Source organism: Suncus etruscus, chromosome 7 (assembly GCF_024139225.1).
Source record: "Suncus etruscus isolate mSunEtr1 chromosome 7, mSunEtr1.pri.cur, whole genome shotgun sequence".
NCBI classification, from domain to species: domain Eukaryota; kingdom Metazoa; phylum Chordata; class Mammalia; order Eulipotyphla; family Soricidae; genus Suncus; species Suncus etruscus.
Window position 1 is genome coordinate 61,627,299 of NC_064854.1, and position 22,543 is coordinate 61,649,841.

Consider the following 22,543-nt stretch of genomic DNA (forward strand, 5'->3'; position numbering starts at 1 on the left):
CTTTAAGTTTAGATTGTTAAAGTTTAGGTCCCTTGATTCTATTATCATTGACTTTGGCTTTCAGTGGTCCTCAAACTATGGCCCGCGGGCCACATATTGTATTTGTATCTGTTTTGTTTCTTCATTGCAAAATAAGATAGATGCAGTGTGCCTAAGAATTCGTTCATAAGTTTTGTTTTTACTATAGTCAGACCCTCCAATGGTCTGAAGGACAATGAACTGGCCCCCTGTTTAAAAAATTTGAGGACCCCTGGTTGGATATTTAGTTCTGTCCTTACTTATTTCCCCGCTAATGCATCCGAGACCACTTGGCCCCTGGTCCCAGCCTTTCTTTGATTCTTTCTTCTTAGTTTTATAGAAAAATGTGGGGCCGGTGAGGTGGCACTAGAGGTAAGGTGTCTGCCTTGCAAGCGCTAGCCAAGAAGGACCGAGGTTCGATCCCCTGGTTCGATCCCTCGGTTCGATTCCCCTGGTTCCAGGGGCAATTTCTGAGCGCTTAGCCAGGAGTAACCCCTGAGAATCAAACGGGTATGCCCCCCCCCAAAAAATGAGCGGATATGTGATAAAATAAAGTAATCTGTGTCCCAAGGTTCTATGATAAAGGCAGAAGCCACAATTTAAAAAAAAAGAGAATTAAAAAATCGATAAAAAATGTGTGGCAGGGTTTTTTTTTTTTTTTTTTTTTTTTTTTTAAATAGGCTCAGCAAAATATGAGGGAAATAGGAAGGAAAAACCTTTGGCCTAAAAACAGAGATGCATCCCATGAAGCATCCTGGCATAAGACCATCTACAAGCTCCAGGTGTACTAAGTTGTCTAACCCTAAAGTTTTCCTCTGTGGTCCCCATAAAAGTTCTTCACAATCACAGTTGTTGTGGACAGGTTTCTGTAGATAGAAATCCTAGTTTTTGTACAGTTCCTATGTCAAAGTCAGGGTGACACATAGCATCTTCTGGTTTCATCTCACCATTATGTGGCAATGCAGGGAGACCTGCCCTGAAAGAAGGTTGGTTTTTTTTGTTTGTTTGTTTGTTTGTTTGTTTTTTGGGCCACACCCAGCGGTGCTCAGGGGTTACTCCTGGCTGTCTGCTCAGAAATAGCTCCTGGCAGGCACGGGGGACACCGGGATTCGAACCAACCACCTTAGGTCCTGGATCGGTTGCTTACAAGGCAAACACCGCTGTGCTATCTCTCCGGGCCCTGAAAGAAGGTTGTTTCTGTTACCCATCATCAGGGTGTCATATGACCCTACTCTGGAGCAGTTCAATTCAAGGGCAGCATTAGGTCTGTCCTGGTAGAAGACTGATTTCTGGTGCTGGTGTAGAAAACCATGCTAATTACATAGGTGGGATCCAAGGTTCAGGAGTGAATGGCTAATATCCAATCTTCTGAAGCCTAAGCCAAGTCACAATGACAAGTGTTCAGGGTGTAAGGCCTCACTGTAATATAAAACTTATTTGTTCCTATCCCTATTAGATAAGAACTTGTTTCCACACATAAGACTTCGCCCATTTTAATGTGCCTATACAAAAACGAGCAATGCCACATGGTACTACTGGTGCATGTGGGAGTAAAAATAACAAGCCAAGCAATCCAAATATCCTGATTCTAACATGAACTCGGAGCACAAGAGGGTCTTATCTACTAGAATTTCCTACTAAATAAATCCAAAAAAAGAAATGAGGAAAACTGCTGCTACATAAACTGAATCTGACAGGATGTGGGGGGGGGAGGGACTGCTAAGAGCAAATCAGCAGCAGTGGTGGTGGTAGCTTCTTCTTGGACTGAGGCAAGGTAGACTGGGAATCTGTCTTTTCACTTTGGGAGCTGGTTGACAGCTGGTTGGGGTGGGGGAAATGTACCAATTCTGCAGAGTTAATAACTGAGGGTAAAAATGGTTAAATGAGGGGCTGGAGAGGTGGCACAGAGCAGTAAGGTGTCTGACTTGCCAGCGATAGCCTAGGGCGAACCGCGGTTCTATCCCTTGGTGTCCTATATAGTCTCCCAAGCCACGAACAATTTCAGAGCGTGTAGCCAGAAGTAACCCCTGAGCATCACCGGGTGTGGCCCCCACAAAAAAAGGGTTAAATGGGGAAAGTAACATATCTGGGGTGAGATACTGAAGGGCTAGAAAAGGATTTGTAAGGTGATAAATGGAGGGGGGAGTAGGGGTTATATATAACAGGAAGAAGGACAATATACAACATAGACAGACATATGTATTATAGATGAACATTAGAAGGACATTGAGGTGGCCAACACATACACTCATTGCACACACAGAGACAGACACTGAGGATCGATACTTGGGTTACAGTTGAAAAGCTGACCCAGGTGGAATAGGTCAGAATCCTTAAAAAATTTAAAGCGAGCAAGTCAGATGGAAAGTTTTTCCATTTTCTAGGCCAATCATCATTGATGGGGTAAACTTTAAGCAATTAAGGTAATGAGCACTGTAAGAGGGGTCTATACCATGAAATCATCTAGAGGGTCTTGAGCTTCCAGCTCCTTTCCTAAAAGCAAACTAAAATAATGAGCATTATGGTATAATGGTAAACTACATACAATTTAAAACAGGCATTCATATTCAATGAATGAGCTCTGTAGCAAGTTTATGGCATGCAGTTGCAAATTGAGTTGCTTCTTTTTTTCTGTTTGTTTTGTTTTTTTGTGTGTTTTTTTTTGTTTGTTTTTGTGTCACACCCGGCAGTGCTCAGGGGTTACTCCGGGCTCTATGCTCAGAAATCGCTCCTGGCAGGCTCGGGGGACCATATGGGATGCTGGGATTCGAACCACCATCCTTCCGCATGCAAGGCAAATGCCCTATCTCCATGCTATCTTTCCGGCTCCTTTTTGTTGTTGTTGCTGTTTGTTTTGGGGCCACACCCGGCACTCAGGGGTTACTCCTGGCTCTGTGCTCAGAAATAATCGCTCCTAGCTCGGGGGGATCATATAGGATGGCAGGGATCGAACCTAAATCCATCCTGGGACAGCTGTGTGCAAAGAAAACGCCCTACTGCTGTGCTATTGCTCCGGCTCCTCTCTTTTTGTTTTTTAATTTTTATTTCTTCCCCAGGGTTGGTGTGTTTGGGCTATACCCAGCGGTGCTCAGGGGCTACTCCTGGGTCTGTGCTCAGAAATCACTCCTGGCAGGCTCGGGTGGGCCATATCAGAATCCAGGCAACAAACACGGGCCAGCTGCGTGCATGGTAAAATGCCCTATCCGCTATACTATCACTCTGGCCCTTAGATTAGGCAACTCTTTGTTAATTAGTTGTCTGTTAGCTTTTGAATCAAACCTGGTGCTAGGGCAAAGGCAGGGGCCCCAGAGGGAACTGTGTAATGCCAGAATTGAACCCTGAGTTCCCACCTGCAAAGCCTGTTCTCCAGACCTTCGAGCTGCCTACCACATAAACTGCTTTCCTAGTATGCTCAGCACCGCCACGGCTGTCTAATCGTCACCCTCACTGAGCAGCAGACTTGAATGCGGCTATTTCTGGACTTTGGCAATACGGAGCGGGAATTCTTGCTTCATCCCTTAATCCCTGCTGCTGTCCGCCTCGAGCCAAAGTCCGTTCACTCCTGGTTAAAGCATGCCAGGGAGGTGGAGATGGGGCGGGCCACAGTAGAAACGTGGTGCCTGGCCGGCACGGGATCTGGGCTCCATCTGGCACCAGACGCACGACCATGTGCGCGCACACACGCAGGCATGCACACGCGCGTATGGGCGCCAAGGATCTTGTTCTCCCGCGTATCTTCTTCATGTACTCCCCCGCGTTCATCACAATCGTCGTTGGTCCCGGGCTGGGAGACCTGGGAAACCTGAGTGAGGCAGAAGCGCTTCCAGAAGATTCCTTGCAGCGTTGAGGGCTGCCCTCCCCAGGAGAGGGCGCCTCTGAGTCCCGTAGGAAGAACCTGGACGTTGCATCCTGTTTCAACAGGATGCAGCCTGGACCCTCTCCCAAGCTCCCGGTTCTGAATTCGTGCAAATCGAGTGCCCCTTAGTCGGGGGTGCAGGTTTTGACGGGGCCGGGGGCTTGGCTAGGTAAGACCCTCGGAAAGCAAGAGAACATGGCAGCAGCCGGGAGGCGGTGGGGACTGCTGGGTCAGGAGGGACAGGCTTGCCCAGATGGCTTGGTGGGACTCAAGGCTTGGGGCAAGAAACGCACCCCCTGGGGCCTTAGCGATAAGCATCGAGGGGAGGGCTCTGCCTTGCACGCGGCCAACGTGGGTTTGATCCCTGACATTTCATAGGACCCCCTGAGCATCAAAAGGGGTGATTCCAGAGTGCAGAGCCAGTAGTGAGCACTGAGCACCACTGGGTGTGGTCCTCCTCCCCCCCCCCCAAAAAAAATAAAGGAAGAAACACCCAAGCTTAGGCGTTGGCCCTGTTTGAGGAAGCGCCTGGTGAATGCAAATCTTTGAGGTTTGAGGGAAAAGCTTATGTCATCTGGATGCAATGAGAACAAAACTAATGAGATCTAATCATAGAATCGATTCCCAAAACTTAACAGCTGCTGGGAACCCCACCTCCCTCGCCACACCCCAGTGTACTGCCTTAGAGCCACCCACAAACCTACTACTCCTGGCCCCTTCCTGAATAGAAAGTTAGTTCCGTGTCCAGGGAGTCTGAGCACAGGCTTTGCAGATGGGGGTCCCAGGTTCCGTCCACCAGGGTGTAACACTAGACGTGACCCCCGAAAAAACCCCGAAAATCCTCATTCCCACATGCCACATCCCCCTCTGAGGCAGCGTTCCCCAACAGGAAATCATGAGATCAGGCAGTGGTGAGATACTCCCAAGCCCAAGGAAGGGGAAGTGCTCGACGTGCCCTTGTGTGGTGAAGCCCCACATGTGCTTCTCATAGAAAGAAGGAACTGGGAGTGTCCATGGGGCAGTGGGATGACTAACAGATTGCTGTCCTCTTCCTTTGGTTATTTTTGATTGTTTTGTTTTTGGGCCACACACAGAGATGTTCAAGGGTAACTCTTGACTCTGTGCTCAGACTTCAATCCTCGCAGTCTCGGGGGACCATATGGGATGTTGGAGATCAGTTGTGTGCAAGGCAAACACCCTCCCTGCTGTACTATCACTCCAACTCCCCTTTATTTTTTCTTCCTTTCTTCCTCGTTCTTTTCTCTCCTCTTCTCTCTCTCTTTGGTTTATGGGCCATGCCCAGTGGTGCTTAGGTCTGACTCCTGCCTCTGTGCTCCTGGAAAGCTTGCAAGGGCCTAAGAAATGCTGGGTTGGCCACATGCACTGTACTCTTTCTGGCCCCAGCAGGTTTCTATTCCTAGCACATGCTACCCCTGAGAAATGAATCCAGAATCCAAGTGTCCTCATCAGTCACTACCTAGCCACAGTGACAACATCCCTTGGTCTCTTTCCATCTGCTCCATTTCTGTGTTGGCTCTTTGGGTCACACTCAAGGCTGTGCAGGGACCACACTCCTGTTGGCCTGCACCCAGCCTACTAAGCTCCTGCTGGCTCCAGACTCAAGCTTTGCCCCACAAAATATGTGTGGGTGGTGGCACCATGCCAAGTCGAACCCAACAGAAGGTACAAAGTAAAGAGACCATGGGGGCACTGGTCCCAGGTCACACTTGGCCTGGTAGGAACCTTCAAGTCAATTTGGTGACATTGGCGAGCTTGGCCTGGTTAACTCAGAAAAGCCAGTGAGTCTAAGACAGGTTTAAAGGCAACAGCCCTGTTAGATGCCTGAAGTGGCTGGTTACTATTTATACTCCCATCTCCTAGAGTCTGAGAAATTCTAACTTGAAAATTCCCAAAGGAGAAAGCCAGGCAGCACGGCTCTTGGATTTTAAAGAGGCAAATAGCCTAAAATGGATATTGCCTCCCAGAATAACGGGCCGGTGGGGCCAGAAACAGGCCCAAATATACTCAACAATCCGTAGAGGGTTGGGGTCAGGCCAGCAGGCCAGGAGGCGGGTTCAGCACTGGAGGCCACCAACCCCCTTCAGTGGTCTCCACTGGTTCACAAACCCACAAGGAACACATGCTTGAACCTCCTACTTCTTTGTTTTGGAGCCATACCCAGTGGCACCTGGGGACTCATAAAAAAGCCAAGAATCATCTTAGGGGTCGGCAATCAAAATGGTCAGCAATGTAATATGGCAGGTTCAGGTTCACTGCTTTCTGGCCTGCATTTCAAAGATGTGCAAAGTCTGCTCTCTCTCTCTCTCTCTCTCTCTCTCTCTCTCTCTCTCTCTCTCTCTCTCTCTTTCTCTCTCACCTTACATTTTTTAATTAATTTTTAATTAATTTTAACGTGTACATTTACTTTGTCCCTCGAGCTCCAGATTGTAGTACATTACAATGTTTCTTACACAAAGAAATCCAAAGACAAAAAATTTATGCAACTCCCTTAACATTAAAAGCTGTAGTATTTGGGCCGGCGAGGTGGCGCTAGAGGTAAGGTGTCTGCCTTGCAAGCGCTAGCCAAGGAAGGACTGCAGTTCGATCCCCCAGCGTCCCATATGGTCCCCCCAAGCCAAGAGCGATTTCTGAGTGCTTAGCCAGGAGTAACCCCTGAGCATCAAACGAATGTGGCCCGAAAAAAAAAAAAGCTGTAGTATTGTTGACACAATTGATCATAATATAATAATTCATTAAGAATGAGTCAAAGGGGGCCGGGTAGGTGGTGCTGGAGGTAAGGTGTCTGCCTTGCAAGCGCTAGCCAAGGAAGGACCGCGGTTCGATCCCCCGGCGTCCCATATGGTCCCCCCAAGCCAGGGGCGATTTCTGAGCACATAGCCAGGAGTAACCCCTGAGCGTCAAAAGGGTGTGGCCCAAAAACCAAAAAAAAAAAAAAAAAAAAGAATGAGTCAAAGGAGCACAGCAAAGACTGTGTTAGTGTGGAAATTGTTTGCTCTTCTTACATATATATATATATAAACAAAAACAGTCAGCAAAGTATGTTTTCAAAGGCCATGTACTCAGATACTGAGAACTTTCTGGAAGGAAACACAGAACATGCTAACAGCAGTTACAGCAACAGGAGGAACAGTTACTAGAGCAATATGAGGGGTAGTTACTACAGCTATAGGAGCAACAGTAACTACAGTAATAGCAGCTACTGCAATCACAGAAGCATCAGTCGCTATAGTAACTGCTACAGAAGTAGGTCAGTAGTTACTACAGTAATCAAAGCAATGGTTAGGACAGTAATATGAGCAATAGTTACTACAATGATAGAAGTAGTGGTTGCTGCAATAACAGTAGTACAATTCCAACCAACTCAGTAGTTACTGTAGCAATGAGAGCAGCTGTCACTTAAGTAATCAGAGCAGTGTTACTGCAGTAATAATCAGTGTTTACTGCAGTAAGGTTCTCTCACTGTCCAGCATCCCGCCAGCCTCCCCCAACACCCCCGCACCTCCAGCCTCCCCCAACTCCCCCCCCCCACCTCCAGCCAGGGCCGGAGCGATAGCACAGGGGACGGGGCGTTTCCCTTGCATGCGGCAGACCCAGGTTCGATCCCTGGCGTCCCCCAAGCCCGCCAGGAGTAACCCTAAGCGCTGCCGGGTTAAAAAAACAAACAAAAACCCCAAAGCCAACCCGGCAAGTCCTGAGTAGGGTGTGTGATATTCGAGGAAAAAAGGCAACTCATTCTTCCGGAGCGGTTAGTTCAAACTCAGCCCTGGTGCCCTAGTGCCCGGGCAGGGGACCAGGCCAGGGGGCGGAGCCAGAGGCTCAGGGGACGGGGATGGGGGGGTGGTGCCTGGGGCGGTTGCCTGGCAACGCGCGTAAACAGCGGGAATCATGGCCGCGAACTACAGCGCCAACCAGGTGAGCATCTTTCCCCATCTTCCGCGCTTCCTACAGCACTCCCTCCGCGATGCTCTCGTGCTGGAACTGGAACTGTGCGCAGGACTAGTTTTTAGGCTTTGTAGTGAGTGACAAACTCAGCTGATGCTCAGGGCAAGAGAAAAACTTGCTTCCCGTTACACTTGGGGCGAACTTTCCAGCTGCGTGTCCCACCCTATTTTCTCCTCTTTGTAGTACGAGAAAGCATACCGGCCTGTCCACCTTCAGAACTGGTCTCCGGCCCGGAGAACGAAGGAGGTTCGTCCCGCCAAGCCCAGCCCCACTCTGTTTCCTCTCCTCTCCACTCCCGAAACTCCTCATCCTGCCCCACAAAGGCCCCCACTCCGAGTACTTGTTGCCCCCCTTCTTTCCCTACGCAGAGAGTCACAGCCAAAGAGGGCTACACGCAGACCATCGCGGATGACCGTGGCCACCTGCTGCCCTCCGTACCTCGTTCCCAGGTGAGCTGGGTGTGGGAGGGAAGGCTGCACCAAGGAACCAGTCTGTCTGTCCCCCAGAGCCAACCGCCCCCACCACCACGTCCAGGTCCCATCCTCAGAGACACATGCGCCCCAGACTGGCAGCCAGTTTGCCCAGAGCCCAGAGAGGCTGTTTGGTGTTGGGGACAGAGTCCTTGGTTTAGAATGAGCATTTTTACGGACTGAAGTGAGAGAGCACAGTGGAGAGTGTTTGCCTTGCACCCAGCCGACTGGGGTTTGATCCCCAGCATCGATATGGTAGCCTGAACCTGCCGGGAGTAATTTCTGAGCGCTGCCAAGTATGGACAAAAAAAAGAATGGGGCCCGGAGAGATAGCACAGCGGTGTTTGCCTTGCAAGCAGCTGATCCAGGACCAAAGGTGGTTGGTTCGAATCCCGGTGACCCATATGGTCCCCTGTGCCTGCCAGGAGCTATTTCTGAGCAGACAGCCAGGAGTAACCCCTGAGCATCACTGGGTGTGGCCCAAAAACAAAACAAAAAAGGAGAATGAACACTTTTAGGAGGGCTGCCTGGCTCTGCCTACAAGGAAAAGGGATGATGAGGGCCCTCTCTGATCATCACACAGCCAGACTCTTCTTACTAGGCTAGCCCCTGGGGCTCTTTCATGGGTACCTGGCAGATGCCACTCAAGATGCCCCCCGCTCGGGTGAACCTCACCTCTCGCTCTGCTGCGGGCGCTGCCAACCTCACCAAGCGGATCCAGGACAACCCAGACTTCCTCAAGGCCTGCAACGGGCCTCGGCCCGAGATCCTAGGCAAGGTAGGAAGGCGGCCCCAGGGTCTCATCTGTCCAGCAGGGGGCGCGCTCGTCTCCCCACCCCACCCGACCTGTACAAGGGCAAGGTAGGAAGCAGGGCGCTGGGAAGGAGCTCAGGCTCACTCTGCACCCCCGACAGCTGCGGGAGCCCGAATGGCCGGGACCCACCCTCAAGACTGAGCCACAGGCCCCGTCGCCTGCTAGGACCCCCAGCTCCCGGACTCCAGGCTCAGTGTCTGGGGAGGTACCCCGGAGCAGACACCCCTCAGCCGGCCATACCCCTCGGCCACCGGCAGCAGAGAGAACGGTGGCTTCGCCTCTTCCCGGCTATTTCCCTGCCAACACCAGTGGGCCAGAAGGCCTCTCAACCATGCCTGTAAGAGGCGCATCGGCCATGCCCGTGCCAGAGCCCACAGAAGTTGGGATGCAGCCCGACCCTCAGTAACGGCCAGTGCTGAATGAGGGGGCAGGTGGCCTCCCATGTGGTGCAGTGGGGCACAGGTTCAGGGCGGACATGGGGAATAAATGTCTTCTTTTGGCTCAGGATAATAAGGGGACACGTGGACCTTTCATTTTACTTCAAGGAAATGAGACATGGGGTAATGGAGGGCCCCCAACTGCTTCCCAGGCCCTGATGGAGGGGTCCCAGGTGAGGGGCAGCAAATGGGGCCACAGAAGGAGTCAGGCTCAGATAGAGGCATGAGCAGAGAACAGCTGAGAAACATCGAGTTACGGACCCTGATGCTAGTCCTGTGTAGAGTAGGGGCTAAGCTGCAAAGTACCCCATTTTCTTGGCACGAAAAAGCTAGGCACCCACACTTCCCTCCTCACCTCCCAACCCTGATTTCCCCCATGTACCACCTGGACGGTCCCTGACACCTCAGCAGAGAAGCTGCATCAGCTTTTACACTCTGCCCCCTGTGAGATGTTGGGTCAGTGCTGGAGTAACCACCCTACCTCCTCCATCTGTGTGTCCCTTAAAATGAACTGGATGAGCCCCCACAAGGAAGTTGGGGCCCCCACAGCCACCATTGTTCTGCCCTCTCTCCAGGCCCAATCAACAGTCAAAGACGAATTAGTATTTAATTCGGTTTCCAGCACAAGATGCAGGATTAGAAAGGGTGAGGCTCATCTTGAAGGAAATGAATCTGGAATAGTCCACAATAATTTTCTGGGTCTTCCTCTGCTATCCAGCTACCTAGCTGCTCTCCAGCGCCCTGTCCCTCCACATCACTTGAACTATGGGTGCAGTGGTCCTGGAACCAGCAGCAAGGGGAGCAGGCCCCGAGCCCACTAATGAGACAGGAAGCTGCCTGTGTTAAAAACACAGCAGGGGCTGGGGGAAGGAGGGGACTGGGGCTCCTGCAAGCTCAGCTCAGATGGAAGCATGGCACAGGACTGTGAGGAAAGGGGCAGGCAGAGAGCGTGGTCGGCCGGGCCTCCGGGACGGCACAGGGGCCGCAGCCTCTCATAGGGCCGCCAGCCCTGCAGAGGTCAGCACTGTCAGGACCAAGACCAGCACCCCAGACTGGTAGAGTTGTGGGATCTTCAGGCCTTTGCCCAGGTCCCACATCTGCAGTAAGAAGAGGGTACATGTATGAGTCTTGGTGCTGAGAGAGTAACCGAGAAGAAACAGGGGCACCGCCATGGGACCCCGGCACCTCCCAAAGACAATGACAAGGTGGCTCCGGCCAGGCAGGGAGGGAGGGAAGGACTTACTCACCACAAGCACATGTGCACACAAGCATGAAGGGAGCAGTGCACTGCAAGCAGGCATGCACACGTGGCACACACACAAGCAGACTTACGAGGTGGCGCACGCCGTTCCAGGTGTGGTACATGAGTGGGAAGGCCAGGGCGAACTTGGCGCTGTGGACCAGGGCTGGGCCCAGGTACAGGGACTTGACTAGCTCCAGGTGGGACTCAAAGTTCCCTGGGACCAGCAGAGCTGAGAGGCCAAACAGGGAGACACCTAAAGAAAGAAGGAGGAAAGTAGGACAAGTAGGGGCCCAGGATCCCAGATCCAGGGAGAGGCCGGCAGAGGGTAGAGACTATGGGGGCACCCAAGGAACCCTAACAGGACTGTGTGCACTGTGTGTGCTAAATTTCTGTGTGCTCACGTGTGAAACTGTGTTGGGGTACATGCTCTCACCTGTGTGTTGGGTTGTATTACTCATGTGTTGGATGCATGGGCTCACACATACATTGGTACTTGTGTCCTCACATATATAAGCGTGCTGGTGTTTCTGTGTGCTTACATGTGTAAGCTGTTGGGTTGCTCGTGTGTGTATGTTGACACACATGTACATATGCGCACATACCTGCACTCAGGGCAATGCCGGTGCCACGGTGACAGATGGACATCATCATAGGCAGGGACCAGCTGCATAGACACAGAGGATGAGGACTTGAGGCCCGCTCGGACCTTCCCACACAGGGTATGAGTAGACCCTTACATGGGGAGGGGGACGACGACACAGTACTGGTGGGTAGACTCAAAGAGTCAGAGGCAGCTGAGAGGATCCCAGAGACTCCAAGGAGGAACCAAAGGATGAGAGTTGGGCCCACACAAGGGCAGCACACAAAGGAGCCATTGGGCAGGAGGCAGTGGGAGGAAACGCGCTGAGGCTGGCACATGTCTAGGCCACACAAAGGGCCTTTGAGAGTGAAAAAAAGCACGGAACCACAGACCCCAGAGGGTGAAGGGTACTCAGCCCCCTGAGAAACCGTCACACCAGAGGCTGGGGCTGAGAAGGGCAGAAAGCAGGCCATCTGAAGACATGAGCATTGGGGGGGCCATTCCTCTTCCCCAGGTCCCAGAACTGCTCTGGGAAGGGCCCGTGGCACGTCTGCAACCCTGTGCTCAGCAGAGGAGGGAAGACTATGACACAGAGGATAGGCATCCCACTATGGCTCCTCAAACCTAGTCAAGACAAGTCCTGGGAAGAGACAGTAAGGGGAGATACGATGGATAGATGCAAGGAACCGCTGTGGACATGGAGAACCTGGGACAGTGCGATGAGTCCCCTCCAGGAAACCAGCCCTCTATGGGGGCCACACAGATACTTGTCCAGCCTCATGGACTGGCTCTACCAACAGCCCAAGAGTGAAGGGCAAACAGTGGGGGGACATGAAGGTCCCCAACATGCTGAAAAACAAAGCCTGGGCAGCAAAGGTGCCTCTGAGTGGGACCCTGCAGAACACTACACCATGAACCCTGTCCCAGATGCCTGTCCCAGTGCTGGTACTGACAGTTGGGGTCTGCTGAGAAGACAAGCCTCGGGGAGTGCTGGGGTCTGGAACCCACATCCCACACACACTGTTCTGTTCTCAACAAGGAAAAGGTCCCAATTCTGCGCCAGAGACTGCCAAGACAGGGAAGGATGAGGCCATCTTGGGGCTGCACAGAGCCCAGATAATGAGGAGCAGTCCTAGAGCACAAGCAAGAAGCCTCTTGGACGTGTCAGGGCAGAGGGCCCAAGCTTGCTGTCAGAAACATGCCTGGAATGCGGCGGGGGACAGTTGGAAGGGCTATGGCATGTGTGGGGGCAAGACTGCAGTCAGCCCCTGGCAGGAAGCCTCGTGGGCTGAATGGAGCCCAATAGAGAGGCACCCAGAGCCTGCCTTGGGGCACAGCAGGACCAGCCACCGAAGTAGTCACATGAGCAACTCGAGAGTTCGAGGGGCCTATGGCAATGCCACAGTGATATGCCAGAGTACCAGATGATGGAGATGGGGAAATCACAACTGGCAGTGCCCCAGGGCTATTCCAAGCGCAGTGCTCCCTCCTGGTGGCACCTACTAGCATGGCCCATATGAAGCCGGGGTTGACCATGTATTGTGTGCCAAGCCCCTGCACTGTCCCCCTGGCTTCCATGGACAACTGTGGAAAGGTGGGAGCAGAAGAAGGGAGCAGAGGTACACACATGGCTGCCCAGGCATACCTGTAGATGGTGATGTGTGGGGACATGGGGCGGTTGGAACCTGTGTTCTTCTTCCAGAACCTCTCCATCTCCTCCTTGGCGGTGGTGCCCATGGCCGCCCCACTAGGACGAGACAGGACAGGGGAGGGTAAAAGACAGGTGTAATTCTCAGGCCTGGAACGTGGGACAGGGAAAGGTGAGGCCAGGAGGATGTGGAAACCAGAGACCAGTTGATCAGCCGTGTGGTCAGTTGCATCGCTCCTGGGTGTTAATTAGGTCCCACTGTCACCCGCCTGGCTTCCCAATAGCTTTGTTCGGAATCTTGAACCTCAAGAACCCAGCTCAATTCTGCTCAATTCCTCTGCTACAGGTTCTTGGCTGCTGTGGGGATGAGCAGCACCTGTCGGAGATCAGACTAGAGCCCTTGCCCCTCTATAGACAAACCTGTCTCTCAGTTAGCCACTGTCCCCCTGCCTGCAGTTCCCCCCAGAATCCATCCTTTCTTCCTTCAAGCATCATCCATTAAGGATGGTGATACTCACTTCTGGATGCAGAGCCGGGGCCCGACATGAGCTCGGAGACAGTGGCGGCCAATGTGTCTGCAAGACAGAGAGTAGCAGTGGGGTTAGAGATCAGAGGGATTAGAGGACAGGAGAGAGGGGAGTGGATTAGAAGGGAAGGAAACTAACTCAGAGCTTTTCACCAGCTCTTGTTAAGGGATTATTCTTGGAGGGGCCCAGCTGGCCTCATGGGTTAATTTACACCCTGCTTTTACCCAAAATAAAGGCACTCCACCAACTTCCTTTTCCTTTTCACCAAGCCCATTGACCTTTAAAAATCTATCTGGTTCTCATTCCACCCTTCCCCTCCAGGTTGGTTAATAGAGGTTTCGGTCTGGCTTGGCACACAGAAACTATGAGGCAAGAAACTGAGTCCATGATTCTATCCTGACTGGCTTGGCATATGAATTCTTTTTTTTTTGTTTTTTGTTTTTGTTTGTTTTTGGGCCACACCCGGTGATGCTCAGGGGTTACTCCTGGCTGTCTGCTCAGAAATAGCTCCTGGCAGGCACGGGGGACCATATGGGACACCGGGATTCGAACCAACCACCTTTGGTCCTGGATCAGCTGCTTGCAAGGCAAACGCTGCTGTGCTATCTCTCCGGGCCCAGTCCCTGAGATTTTTAATGGTTGTCAGTTATTCTTTTTTTTTTTTTTTTTTTGTGGTTTTTGGGTCACACCCGGCAGTGCTCAGAGGTTATTCCTGGCTCCAGGCTCAGAAATTGCTCCTGGCAGGCACGGGGGACCATATGGGACACCGGGATTCGAACTGATGACCTCCTGCATGAAAGGCAAACGCCTTACCTCCATGCTATCTCTCCGGCCCCGGTTGTCAGTTATTCTAATGAATGTTTCCCAACTGTTGTTATGCTTGATTGTGTATAATATTTACCAACTAATTTTCAAATTATGTCTGCAAAAAAAATTACGTCTGTTTTTATTCATAGAAGTCTATGGAAAAGGAACTTGGATACTATGCTCTTATTACAGTGCTTATTATAAGAATGTTTTAGCAAACTTATTTTCAAGCTGTACTTATATCTGCATAAATGTTTTTTGTTTTTGGTTTGGGCCACACCTGGTGATACTCAGGGGTTACTCCTGGCTGTGTGCTCAGAAGTCGCTCCTGGCTTGGGGGACCATATAGGACGCCAAGGGATTGAACCTCGGTCCGTCCTAGGCTAGTGCTGGCAAGGCAGACACCTTACCTCTAGCGCCACCATGCTAGCCCCTGCAGAAATGTTTTTATGACTTTGTTTAGAGAAGTTTATGGAAAAGGAACTTGGATTCTCTAGACTCATTACAGTGCTTGGTATAAGAATGTTTAAGAAGGGCCTGGAAAGATAGCACAGCGGCGTTTGCCTTGCAAGCAGCTGATCCAGGACCAAAGGTGGTTGGTTTGAATCCCAGTGTCCCATATGGTCCCCTGTGCCTGCCGGAAGCTATTTCTGAGCAGACAGCCAGGAGTAACCCCTGAGCACCGCCGGGTGTGGCCCAAAAAAAAAAAAAAAAAAAAGAATGTTTAAGAAGGGGCCCGATGGGGTCGGAGAGATAGCATGGAGGTAAGGCATTTGCCTTTCATGCAGGAGGTCATCGGTTCGAATCCCGGCGCCCCATATGGTCCCCCGTGCCTGCCAGGAGCAATTTCTGAGCCTGGAGCCAGGAATAACCCCTGAGCACTGCCGGGTGTGACCCAAAAACCACAAAAAAAAAAAAAAAAAAAAAAAGAAGGGGCCCGAGAAGGTAAGGCGTTTGCCTTTCATGCAGAATTTCATTGGTTTGAATCCCATATAGTCCCCCGAGCCTGCCAGGAGCTATCCCTGAGCGCTGCCAGGTGTGACCCAAAAACAAAAACAAAAGAATGTTTAAGAACTTATTTTCATATTAAATGTATTTGTTTGTTCAGAGATGTCTATGAAAAACACACTTTGAAGGACTGGAAAGATAGCATGGAGGTAGGGCATTTGCCTTGCATGCAGAAGGACGGTGATTCGAATCCTGGCATCCCATATGGTCCCCTGAACCTGCCAGCAGCAATTTCTGAGCGTAGAGCCAGGAGGAACCCCTGAGCACTGCCAGGTGTGATCCAAACCCCCCCCACAAAAAAAAGGTATGGAAAAAGCTGATTGTTTTGAGAATGATGTACGCACAGTCTAACCTATGATGCTTTTTACAGCCAAGTCTATACTCACCAGCAGTGATTCTTGGGAATTAGAAAATGTCCTTACCATCTTACTGCTAATGGAATTTTTTCTTTTTATTTCCCCAACTTTTACTGTTCCTATGCAAATTAAGACACTCTGGGGATTTATTTTATATCTGGTGGCAAGAGAAAAATAGTTACCTAGCCCTTTGAACAGAAAAGGGTGAATTGTTAGTTTATACCAGCTTTTACCCAAAACAAAGTCACTCCCCAACTTCCTTTCTTTTTACGGAGCCCTTTGACTTGTAAAAGTCTACATGGATAGGTACTTTTGTCTCACTTAACCTTCCCCATCTTCCACCTCCTGGTTGAATTTGCACTGGTAAAGAGAAGTTTTGGTTTGGCTTAGTCCTTGGAGAAACCAGGAGGTATGAAGCCAACCCAACTCCATAATTCTCTCCTGACTAGCTTGATTTATTAATCCACATGCTACCCTGCTTCAGACCCATTCACCCTGGTTTGGAAATATGATGTGTGGGGTGGAAATATGGCGTGTTGAGTGCCAGACTGAATGCAGGGATGTTAGAACAACTGTACAACAGGTAGGGAATTTGCCTTGCACAAGCCAACCCAGGTTCAATCCCTGGCAACCTCTAGAGTTCCCCAGCATTAATAGGAGTGAGCCCTGAGTGCAGAGTCAGGAGTAAGCCCTGAAGATTGCTGGTTTGTGTCCTCATCCCTAGATAAAATCCCAGACTGAAGTCAGGTGTGCTGGATAAGGGCATGCACACACACTGCCTCTGTGTTCTCTGGCCTGGTAGGGATGATCCAGAGCAAGCCTGGGCAGCCAAAAGCAGCACACAATGAACCAGAGAGGACAAAGTCCTGCTGTCTCTCCAGAGTGTCGCCAGCTCCGACCATCCCTGATCCTAACTGCTCATGTTCAAGTGAAACTTCAGGATTTGATCCTCAACACCCACATAGCATCCTAAGCAGAGTAGGAAGGAGTCTAAGAACAGCCAGGTGTGGCCCAACATCACTACCCCCCAATTCAAGAGAGATTCTCCCAAAGTACCTAACATAACTTCCGGGTATCCTGATTCCATAGGTAGTTAGATCCACGAGGAGCAAAGTACTGTGGGCATAAGGGACTATCCCATCTGTGACACCCCACCACTTTGGGGCTAGGGAACCATTCCCTCTCATGGCACCCCAGGATTGTAGGGTTAGGAGACCATTCCCTTTCATGGCAATGTGGGATTAAGAAACCGACCCTCTCAAGGCACTCCAGAACTGTGGGGTTGGGGACTGTCCCCTCTCACCGCAGTGGTGCTGGGTACTGGCATCTTTCAGGACACAGCTCGCTGGAAGGGCCCCAGGAAAGGGCCAAAGGCCTCTCCCCCTCCTCCTGCTGGTGACAAGAGGCAAACATTGACATGGTGTCCACCCCCACAGATATGGGACCGAGTCTCTGGGAGCCCATTGAGGGCCAGGCCTCTGGAGTTGCTGGTGCATTCTTGCCTGTCCCCTCTCAGCTTGGTAAGAGTTTGCACACGTAGGATGGAATGTAAGGAGGCTGTCTGCCACTATTGTTCCCAGACAAAGGCCCCTGCATACACCCCACAGGCCACTGCAGGCGGTAGAGTGATGCCCTAAGCTTGCTGGGAAGAAACAAACACAGACACCTTAACCTGCCACACACCAAGCTAAGAACTGGCAGGGAAATGTGCCACTACACTCTGGTTACTGAGCAAGAAAGCCTATCTCTAAGTTGTTTTGATAAGTGTCTCCCCAAAACATTCAGTTCTTTTTTTGGGGGGAGGGAGCACACCCAGCAGCACTTAGGAGTTACTCCTGGCTCTGCACTCAGAAATCGTTCCTGAGGGCCGGAACAATAGCACAGAGGTAAGGCATTTGCCTTGCACGCGACCACCACAGGACAAACCCCAGTTCAAATCCTGGCATCCCATATGGTCCCCCAAGCCTGCCAGAAGTGACTTCTGAGTACAGAGCCAGGAGTAAACCCTGAGCACCACCCAGTGTAACCCAAAACCAAGAGAAAATAAAAAAAAATCACTCCTGACAAGCTCGGGGGACCATAAGGGTAGCCAGGGATCAAACCTGGGTTCAATCTGGATCGCAGTATGCAAGGCAAATGCCCTACTGCTATGCTATCACTCCGGCCCCAATAATCAGTTTTTTGGTTTTTGGTTTACACTGGCAGTGCTCAGGGGTTACTCCTGGCTCTACTGAGAAATCACTTCTGGCAGGCTCAGGGGACTGAGATGCTGGGATTCGAACCACCATCCTTCTGCATGCAAGGCAAACACCCTACTTCCATACTATCTGTATCTCCGGTCCCAACAATCAGTTCTTGAATGATACCTGGACACTTCTCTGGCCTACGGTAGCCTCGGCACCTTGGGAAAACACTGGACAACATCAAACTGTCCATTTTGAGTCTGACCCTCTATCATGATCACAGCTTGGCTGAGGCGCCACTTTTACTTTTACTTTTGTTTTGGTTGTTTTTTTGTTTTGTTTTGTTTTTGTTTTTTTGCCACACACAATGTATTCAAGGCTTACTCCAGGTTCTACGCTCAGGCATCACATCTAGTGGGTTCAAGTAACCATATGGGGCACAAAGCAGAAAATCGTCAGTGTGCAAGACTGGTGCTTTACCCATTGTGCTATCACTCAGAGCCCAGATGCAGCCTTAAAAGTAGGAAGAAAAGGGGCCGGAGAGATAGCATGGAGGTAAGGCGTTTGCCTTTCATGCAGGAGGTCATCAATTCAAATCCCAGTGTCCCATAAGGTCCCCCGTGCCTGCCAGGAACAATTTCTGAGCCTGGAGCCAGGAATAATCCCTGAGCACTGCCGGGTGTGACCCAAAAACCACAAAAAAAAAAAAAAAAAAAAAAAAGTCGGAAGAAAAGGGGCTGGAGAGATGGCGTGGAGGTAGAGCATTTGCCTTGCATTTAGAAGGACGGTGGTTCGAATCCCGGCATCCCATATGGTCCCCCAAGCCTGCCAGGAGTGATTTCTGACCCTAGAGCCAGGAGTAACCCCTGAGTGCTGCCAAGTGTGACCCAAAAAACAAACAAAAACAAACAAACAAAAAATAGGTAGGGAGAAAAGCTACCAGAGTGTGCTGAAGGAACCAGAAAGCAAGTTTTACAAAGGTTCCAACACTCTCTGGTGTAGCCAGAATGGGATGAACTTCTTTTTTTTTTTTTTTTTTTTTTGTGGTTTTTGGGTCACACCCGGCAGTGCTCAGGGATTATTCCTGGCTCCAGGCTCAGAAATTGCTCCTGGCAGGCATGGGGGACCATATGGGACGCCGGGATTCGAACCGATGACCTCCTGCATGAAAGGCAAACGTCTTACCTCCATGCTATCTCTCCGGCCCCGTGGGATGAACTTCTTCTCCTATGACATGACCTCTAAACTTCACCTGATGTTATCCCCCAAAATCCCAGCTGCCTCCGGGCAGGAGCAGGTGTAGAGACAGGAAAGCCATGACATAGAACTTTCTAGTTGGGTGCCAAGGCCCTGTGCAGCCAGCAAACCACTTCAGCCAAACACAAATTACAGAACCATGCCCTTGGAACTTTGACTGCATAGCACTTCTGGTAAGCCAAGTGTTACAAATGACCTCCATGACCTCCTCTATTCTCAGCCCCAACCATGGACTTAATGCCCTGGACCAGCCTAGTTCATGGAATTAGCAACACTACTCATGATATATTCAGTTCCTAGGATTTCTGAGAAACTTTCCTAGTGCCTAGACCACAGTCTTAACAGTTCATTCACTGCTTGGCAGGGCTTCAATGGAAGACGACACTTTTTCAGAGCTTGTTTATTGGATCACAGCCAACGGTGCTAAGGGGTTACTGTACTGTCTCACTGGTCCCTATAGGGGAACTCTTTTTTAAATTCCCTTGTTAGGGCCCAGAGAGATAGCACAGCGGTGTTTGCCTTGCAAGCAGCCGATCCAGGACCTAAGGTGGCTGGTTTGAATCCTGGTATCCCATATGGTCCCCCGTACCTGCCAAGAACTATTTCTGAGCAGACAGCCAGAGCACCCCTGAGCACTGCTAGGTGTGGCCCAAAAACCAAAAAAAAAAAAAAAAAAAAAAAAATTCCCTTGTTAGGGAGAGTGTGATAATACAGCAAGTAGGGCTCTTGCCTTGTAACAGCTAACATGGGTTCACTACCCAGCATCCCATATAGTCCCCTGAGCACTGCCCCTCAGCAGTGCTGGTCACACACACCAGGTGTGACCTCCCTGCAAAAAAGCAAAACAGACAAAAATTCCTCTTTTGGCTGGGCCAGAGCAACAGCATAGCAGGTAGAGTGCTTGCTTGCTCATGACTGTCTCAGTTTTGATCTTTAGAACCCCATATTAACTTAAGCACAGCCAGGAGTCAGTCCTGAGTACCACAAGATATGGCACAAAAGTTTAAAAACAAACAAGCAAAATAGAATAAAATTCCCTCTTATCGACCCTCAAAAGGGAATAGGGGTTCGAGAGTTCACTGACTAGGGCATTCCTTTGCCTTGCAGGCAAACCCAGATTCGTGGTGGCTCATATTAGGGTCAAGCCAGCTGTCAGGAGTAACTCCTGAGTGCAGAGACAGGAGTATGCCCTGAGCGACCTCTGGGGTGGCCAACAAATAAAAAAGTAAGTTCTTACCTCCCCGCCAAGAAAAAAGAAATTAAGTAGTTCTTATTAGAACTTTGTCCTTTGCCACGTATGAGGAAGACTCCCACTTCACCCAATTTTGGCCTTGTGCATTCCACAAAGCAACCCATACCCATCCCGTTTCTAAATACTGATGGGAAATCAAGTATTGAAAAGAAATGGGAGGATATCAAGTTAACTGCACCCAAAGCCCCAAAACCCCAAACCATACTCCAGCGATGTGACAGCTTCAAGAACCCAGAAGCATACAGTTACTGTCAACGACACCAGCGGGGGGCAAGGAGTGGGAAGGGGGGCGGCCCCAGGAGAGTGAAAGGGGCCCGTTAGGTTGTGGGGGAGCTGAGGCTAGGGAAGGAAGGGTCAAGCCCAGGGGACCAAACTAAACAGTGAGTCTATTTTTGCAGCCTCCAAGCGGCTGTGCGGCCATTCCGGGATGGAACCCGGGGGGAACTGGGAAGGGCACAGCAACCAGCACCCTGAGATTCAACTTTCCATAACAAAGAGGTGCCAAAAATAGGGGCTGGCAGGAAAGGCCCACGGGGCGCGGCCGCGGCTGGGCGACATCCAGGCTCCGATTTCCAGGGTGCGCAGAATTCACAACGCAAGGGGGTTCAAATAAAAAAGGTGGGGTTCGGGACCCCGGTCCCGCCCACCAGGCCAAGTCCCAAACCCGGGGGGCTCTTTAGCGACGCGGCTCAGCCCACCCACCACGGAGACCTCAACATTTGGGACGAGACAACAATTCTGCGCAACAACAATTCGGCCCCCTCAATGAGGCCCGCATAGCACCCCCGAGATCCCCCCAAATGACCCCCAACACGGGGCCTAGGAAAAGGGGGCGGGCCTGGCTGGCTGGCACCCAGGGAAGGTTCTTCGGCTTCCCGGCACCCACGGGGCGTCTCCCCGCCAGGGCTCAGAGGAACATGTCGCCGATACGACGTGGGGGGCCACCCCATCTGTCACAGGCTGCGGGCCCGACCCTAGCCCTGCACCAAAGTCACCTCAACAAGAGCGCGGCCATCTTGGATCCCGGTCGGGGCGGAAGTGATGTGTGCTTATGTCACTTCCGGGGCGGGACTAACACGCGCGACCCCTTTATTTTTTTTTTTAGTTTTTATTTTTTTTTATTTTATTTTATTTTTTTTAGTTTTTATTTTTATTTTTATTTTTTTAATTATGAGAACAAAGATGCAAAGAAAGAGGACAAGGTAAAGTTACATTGGAAGGACAATCATCCATAACATAATTCTCAGAAGAAGTCACGTTGCTGATATCTTAACTTTGAACTTTCAGCCAAAGAACATTAAGATAAATAAAACAGAATCCATGTACAATTACTTAGTCCCTCAAGTCCCCAGATTGTAACACATTGTAACACATTATAATATTTCTTAACAGCACACAAGGCAATCTAAAGCCATAAAACTTTCGTAACTCCTTAAACATTAGAGGCATAGTATATTTTACATTTCCATGTACATGCATATTAGCTTAAGTTAACCTCAAATTTTAAGTGGGTTTAAGGATTAGAGTCAAAGGAGCACAGTAAAAACGGTGTTAGAGTGACAATTGTTGTTTGCATAGGCCCACCAAAATATAAGGGGCATGGAAAAGAAGAACCTTGGCCTAAATACAAAGAGACCCTACTCCTGAAGTTTCCTGGCAAAAGGTGCCGCGGAGCTCCCCTTCCCGCTCTTTTCAGCTTTGGCCTAGTCTGTGCTGTTCCTCGTACCCCTCTTTAGCGCCAGACACGAGTTCCTTTAGAGACCAGTCCATTGTGCCCCTCAATGTGGGGTTTTCTGCCAACCCATTTCCCTCTCTGCAACTCCTCTCTCTAGGCAGGACCCTATTGGCCTGCGGGGTACCCCTGGGAAAAGGACATTTTGGGTTCCTGACCTTCCCAGCACCCGAGATAACATGACTGAAGCCCTTAGCAAAGACTGGGGTGGGGATGAGGAGCACCCTCGAGCTCTGCGAGGTTTTTGGGACCACTTCCATTAAAGCCTCATCCAAGGCCTCAGGCCTGGCCACAACCCGAGCTAGGCACCCACCAGTCCAAGACAAGGTTCCTTTTGTTTCTAAGTGCAGAGCTGTGGGTGATACCCACGGCACCAAGAAGCTGAGGTGGGT

General features: G+C 50.7%; 2 protein-coding genes across 2 annotated transcripts; one reads left to right on the top strand and one right to left on the bottom strand.

The window, feature by feature from the left end:
• Nucleotides 1–7,780: 7,780 nt before the first annotated feature.
• CFAP126 (cilia and flagella associated protein 126) lies at nucleotides 7,781–9,634 on the top strand. Its single transcript, XM_049777616.1, has 5 exons — nucleotides 7,781–7,807; nucleotides 8,021–8,083; nucleotides 8,206–8,286; nucleotides 8,909–9,085; nucleotides 9,222–9,634. The coding sequence occupies exons 1-5, from the start codon at nucleotides 7,781–7,783 to the stop codon at nucleotides 9,525–9,527; spliced, it is 654 nt and encodes a 217-aa protein (XP_049633573.1). The 3' UTR covers nucleotides 9,528–9,634.
• Nucleotides 9,635–10,146: 512 nt separating this feature from the next.
• Nucleotides 10,147–21,461, bottom strand: SDHC (succinate dehydrogenase complex subunit C). The gene is made up of 6 exons (XM_049777491.1): nucleotides 21,415–21,461; nucleotides 13,548–13,604; nucleotides 13,027–13,128; nucleotides 11,404–11,465; nucleotides 10,891–11,054; nucleotides 10,147–10,655 (listed from the first exon to the last, which is right to left on the bottom strand). The coding sequence occupies exons 1-6, from the start codon at nucleotides 21,432–21,434 to the stop codon at nucleotides 10,551–10,553; spliced, it is 510 nt and encodes a 169-aa protein (XP_049633448.1). The 5' UTR covers nucleotides 21,435–21,461; the 3' UTR covers nucleotides 10,147–10,550.
• Nucleotides 21,462–22,543: the final 1,082 nt, after the last annotated feature.

What these genes read in the sequence shown, in the direction of transcription:
- CFAP126 (XM_049777616.1), top strand. Translation starts at nt 7,781, where the DNA reads ATGGCCGCGAACTACAGCGCCAACCAG. An exon ending in CGAACTACAGCGCCAACCAG is followed by an intron (nt 7,808 to 8,020) that starts GTGAGCATCTTT and finishes TCCTCTTTGTAG; the next exon opens with TACGAGAAAGCATACCGGCC. An exon ending in GGCCCGAGATCCTAGGCAAG is followed by an intron (nt 9,086 to 9,221) that starts GTAGGAAGGCGG and finishes CACCCCCGACAG; the next exon opens with CTGCGGGAGCCCGAATGGCC.
- SDHC (XM_049777491.1), bottom strand. Translation starts at nt 21,434, where the DNA reads ATGGCCGCGCTCTTGTTGAG. An exon ending in CCCCGGCTCTGCATCCAGAA is followed by an intron (nt 13,129 to 13,547) that starts GTGAGTATCACC and finishes GTCTCGTCCTAG; the next exon opens with TGGGGCGGCCATGGGCACCA. An exon ending in GGAACGGCGTGCGCCACCTC is followed by an intron (nt 10,656 to 10,890) that starts GTAAGTCTGCTT and finishes TTCTTACTGCAG; the next exon opens with ATGTGGGACCTGGGCAAAGG.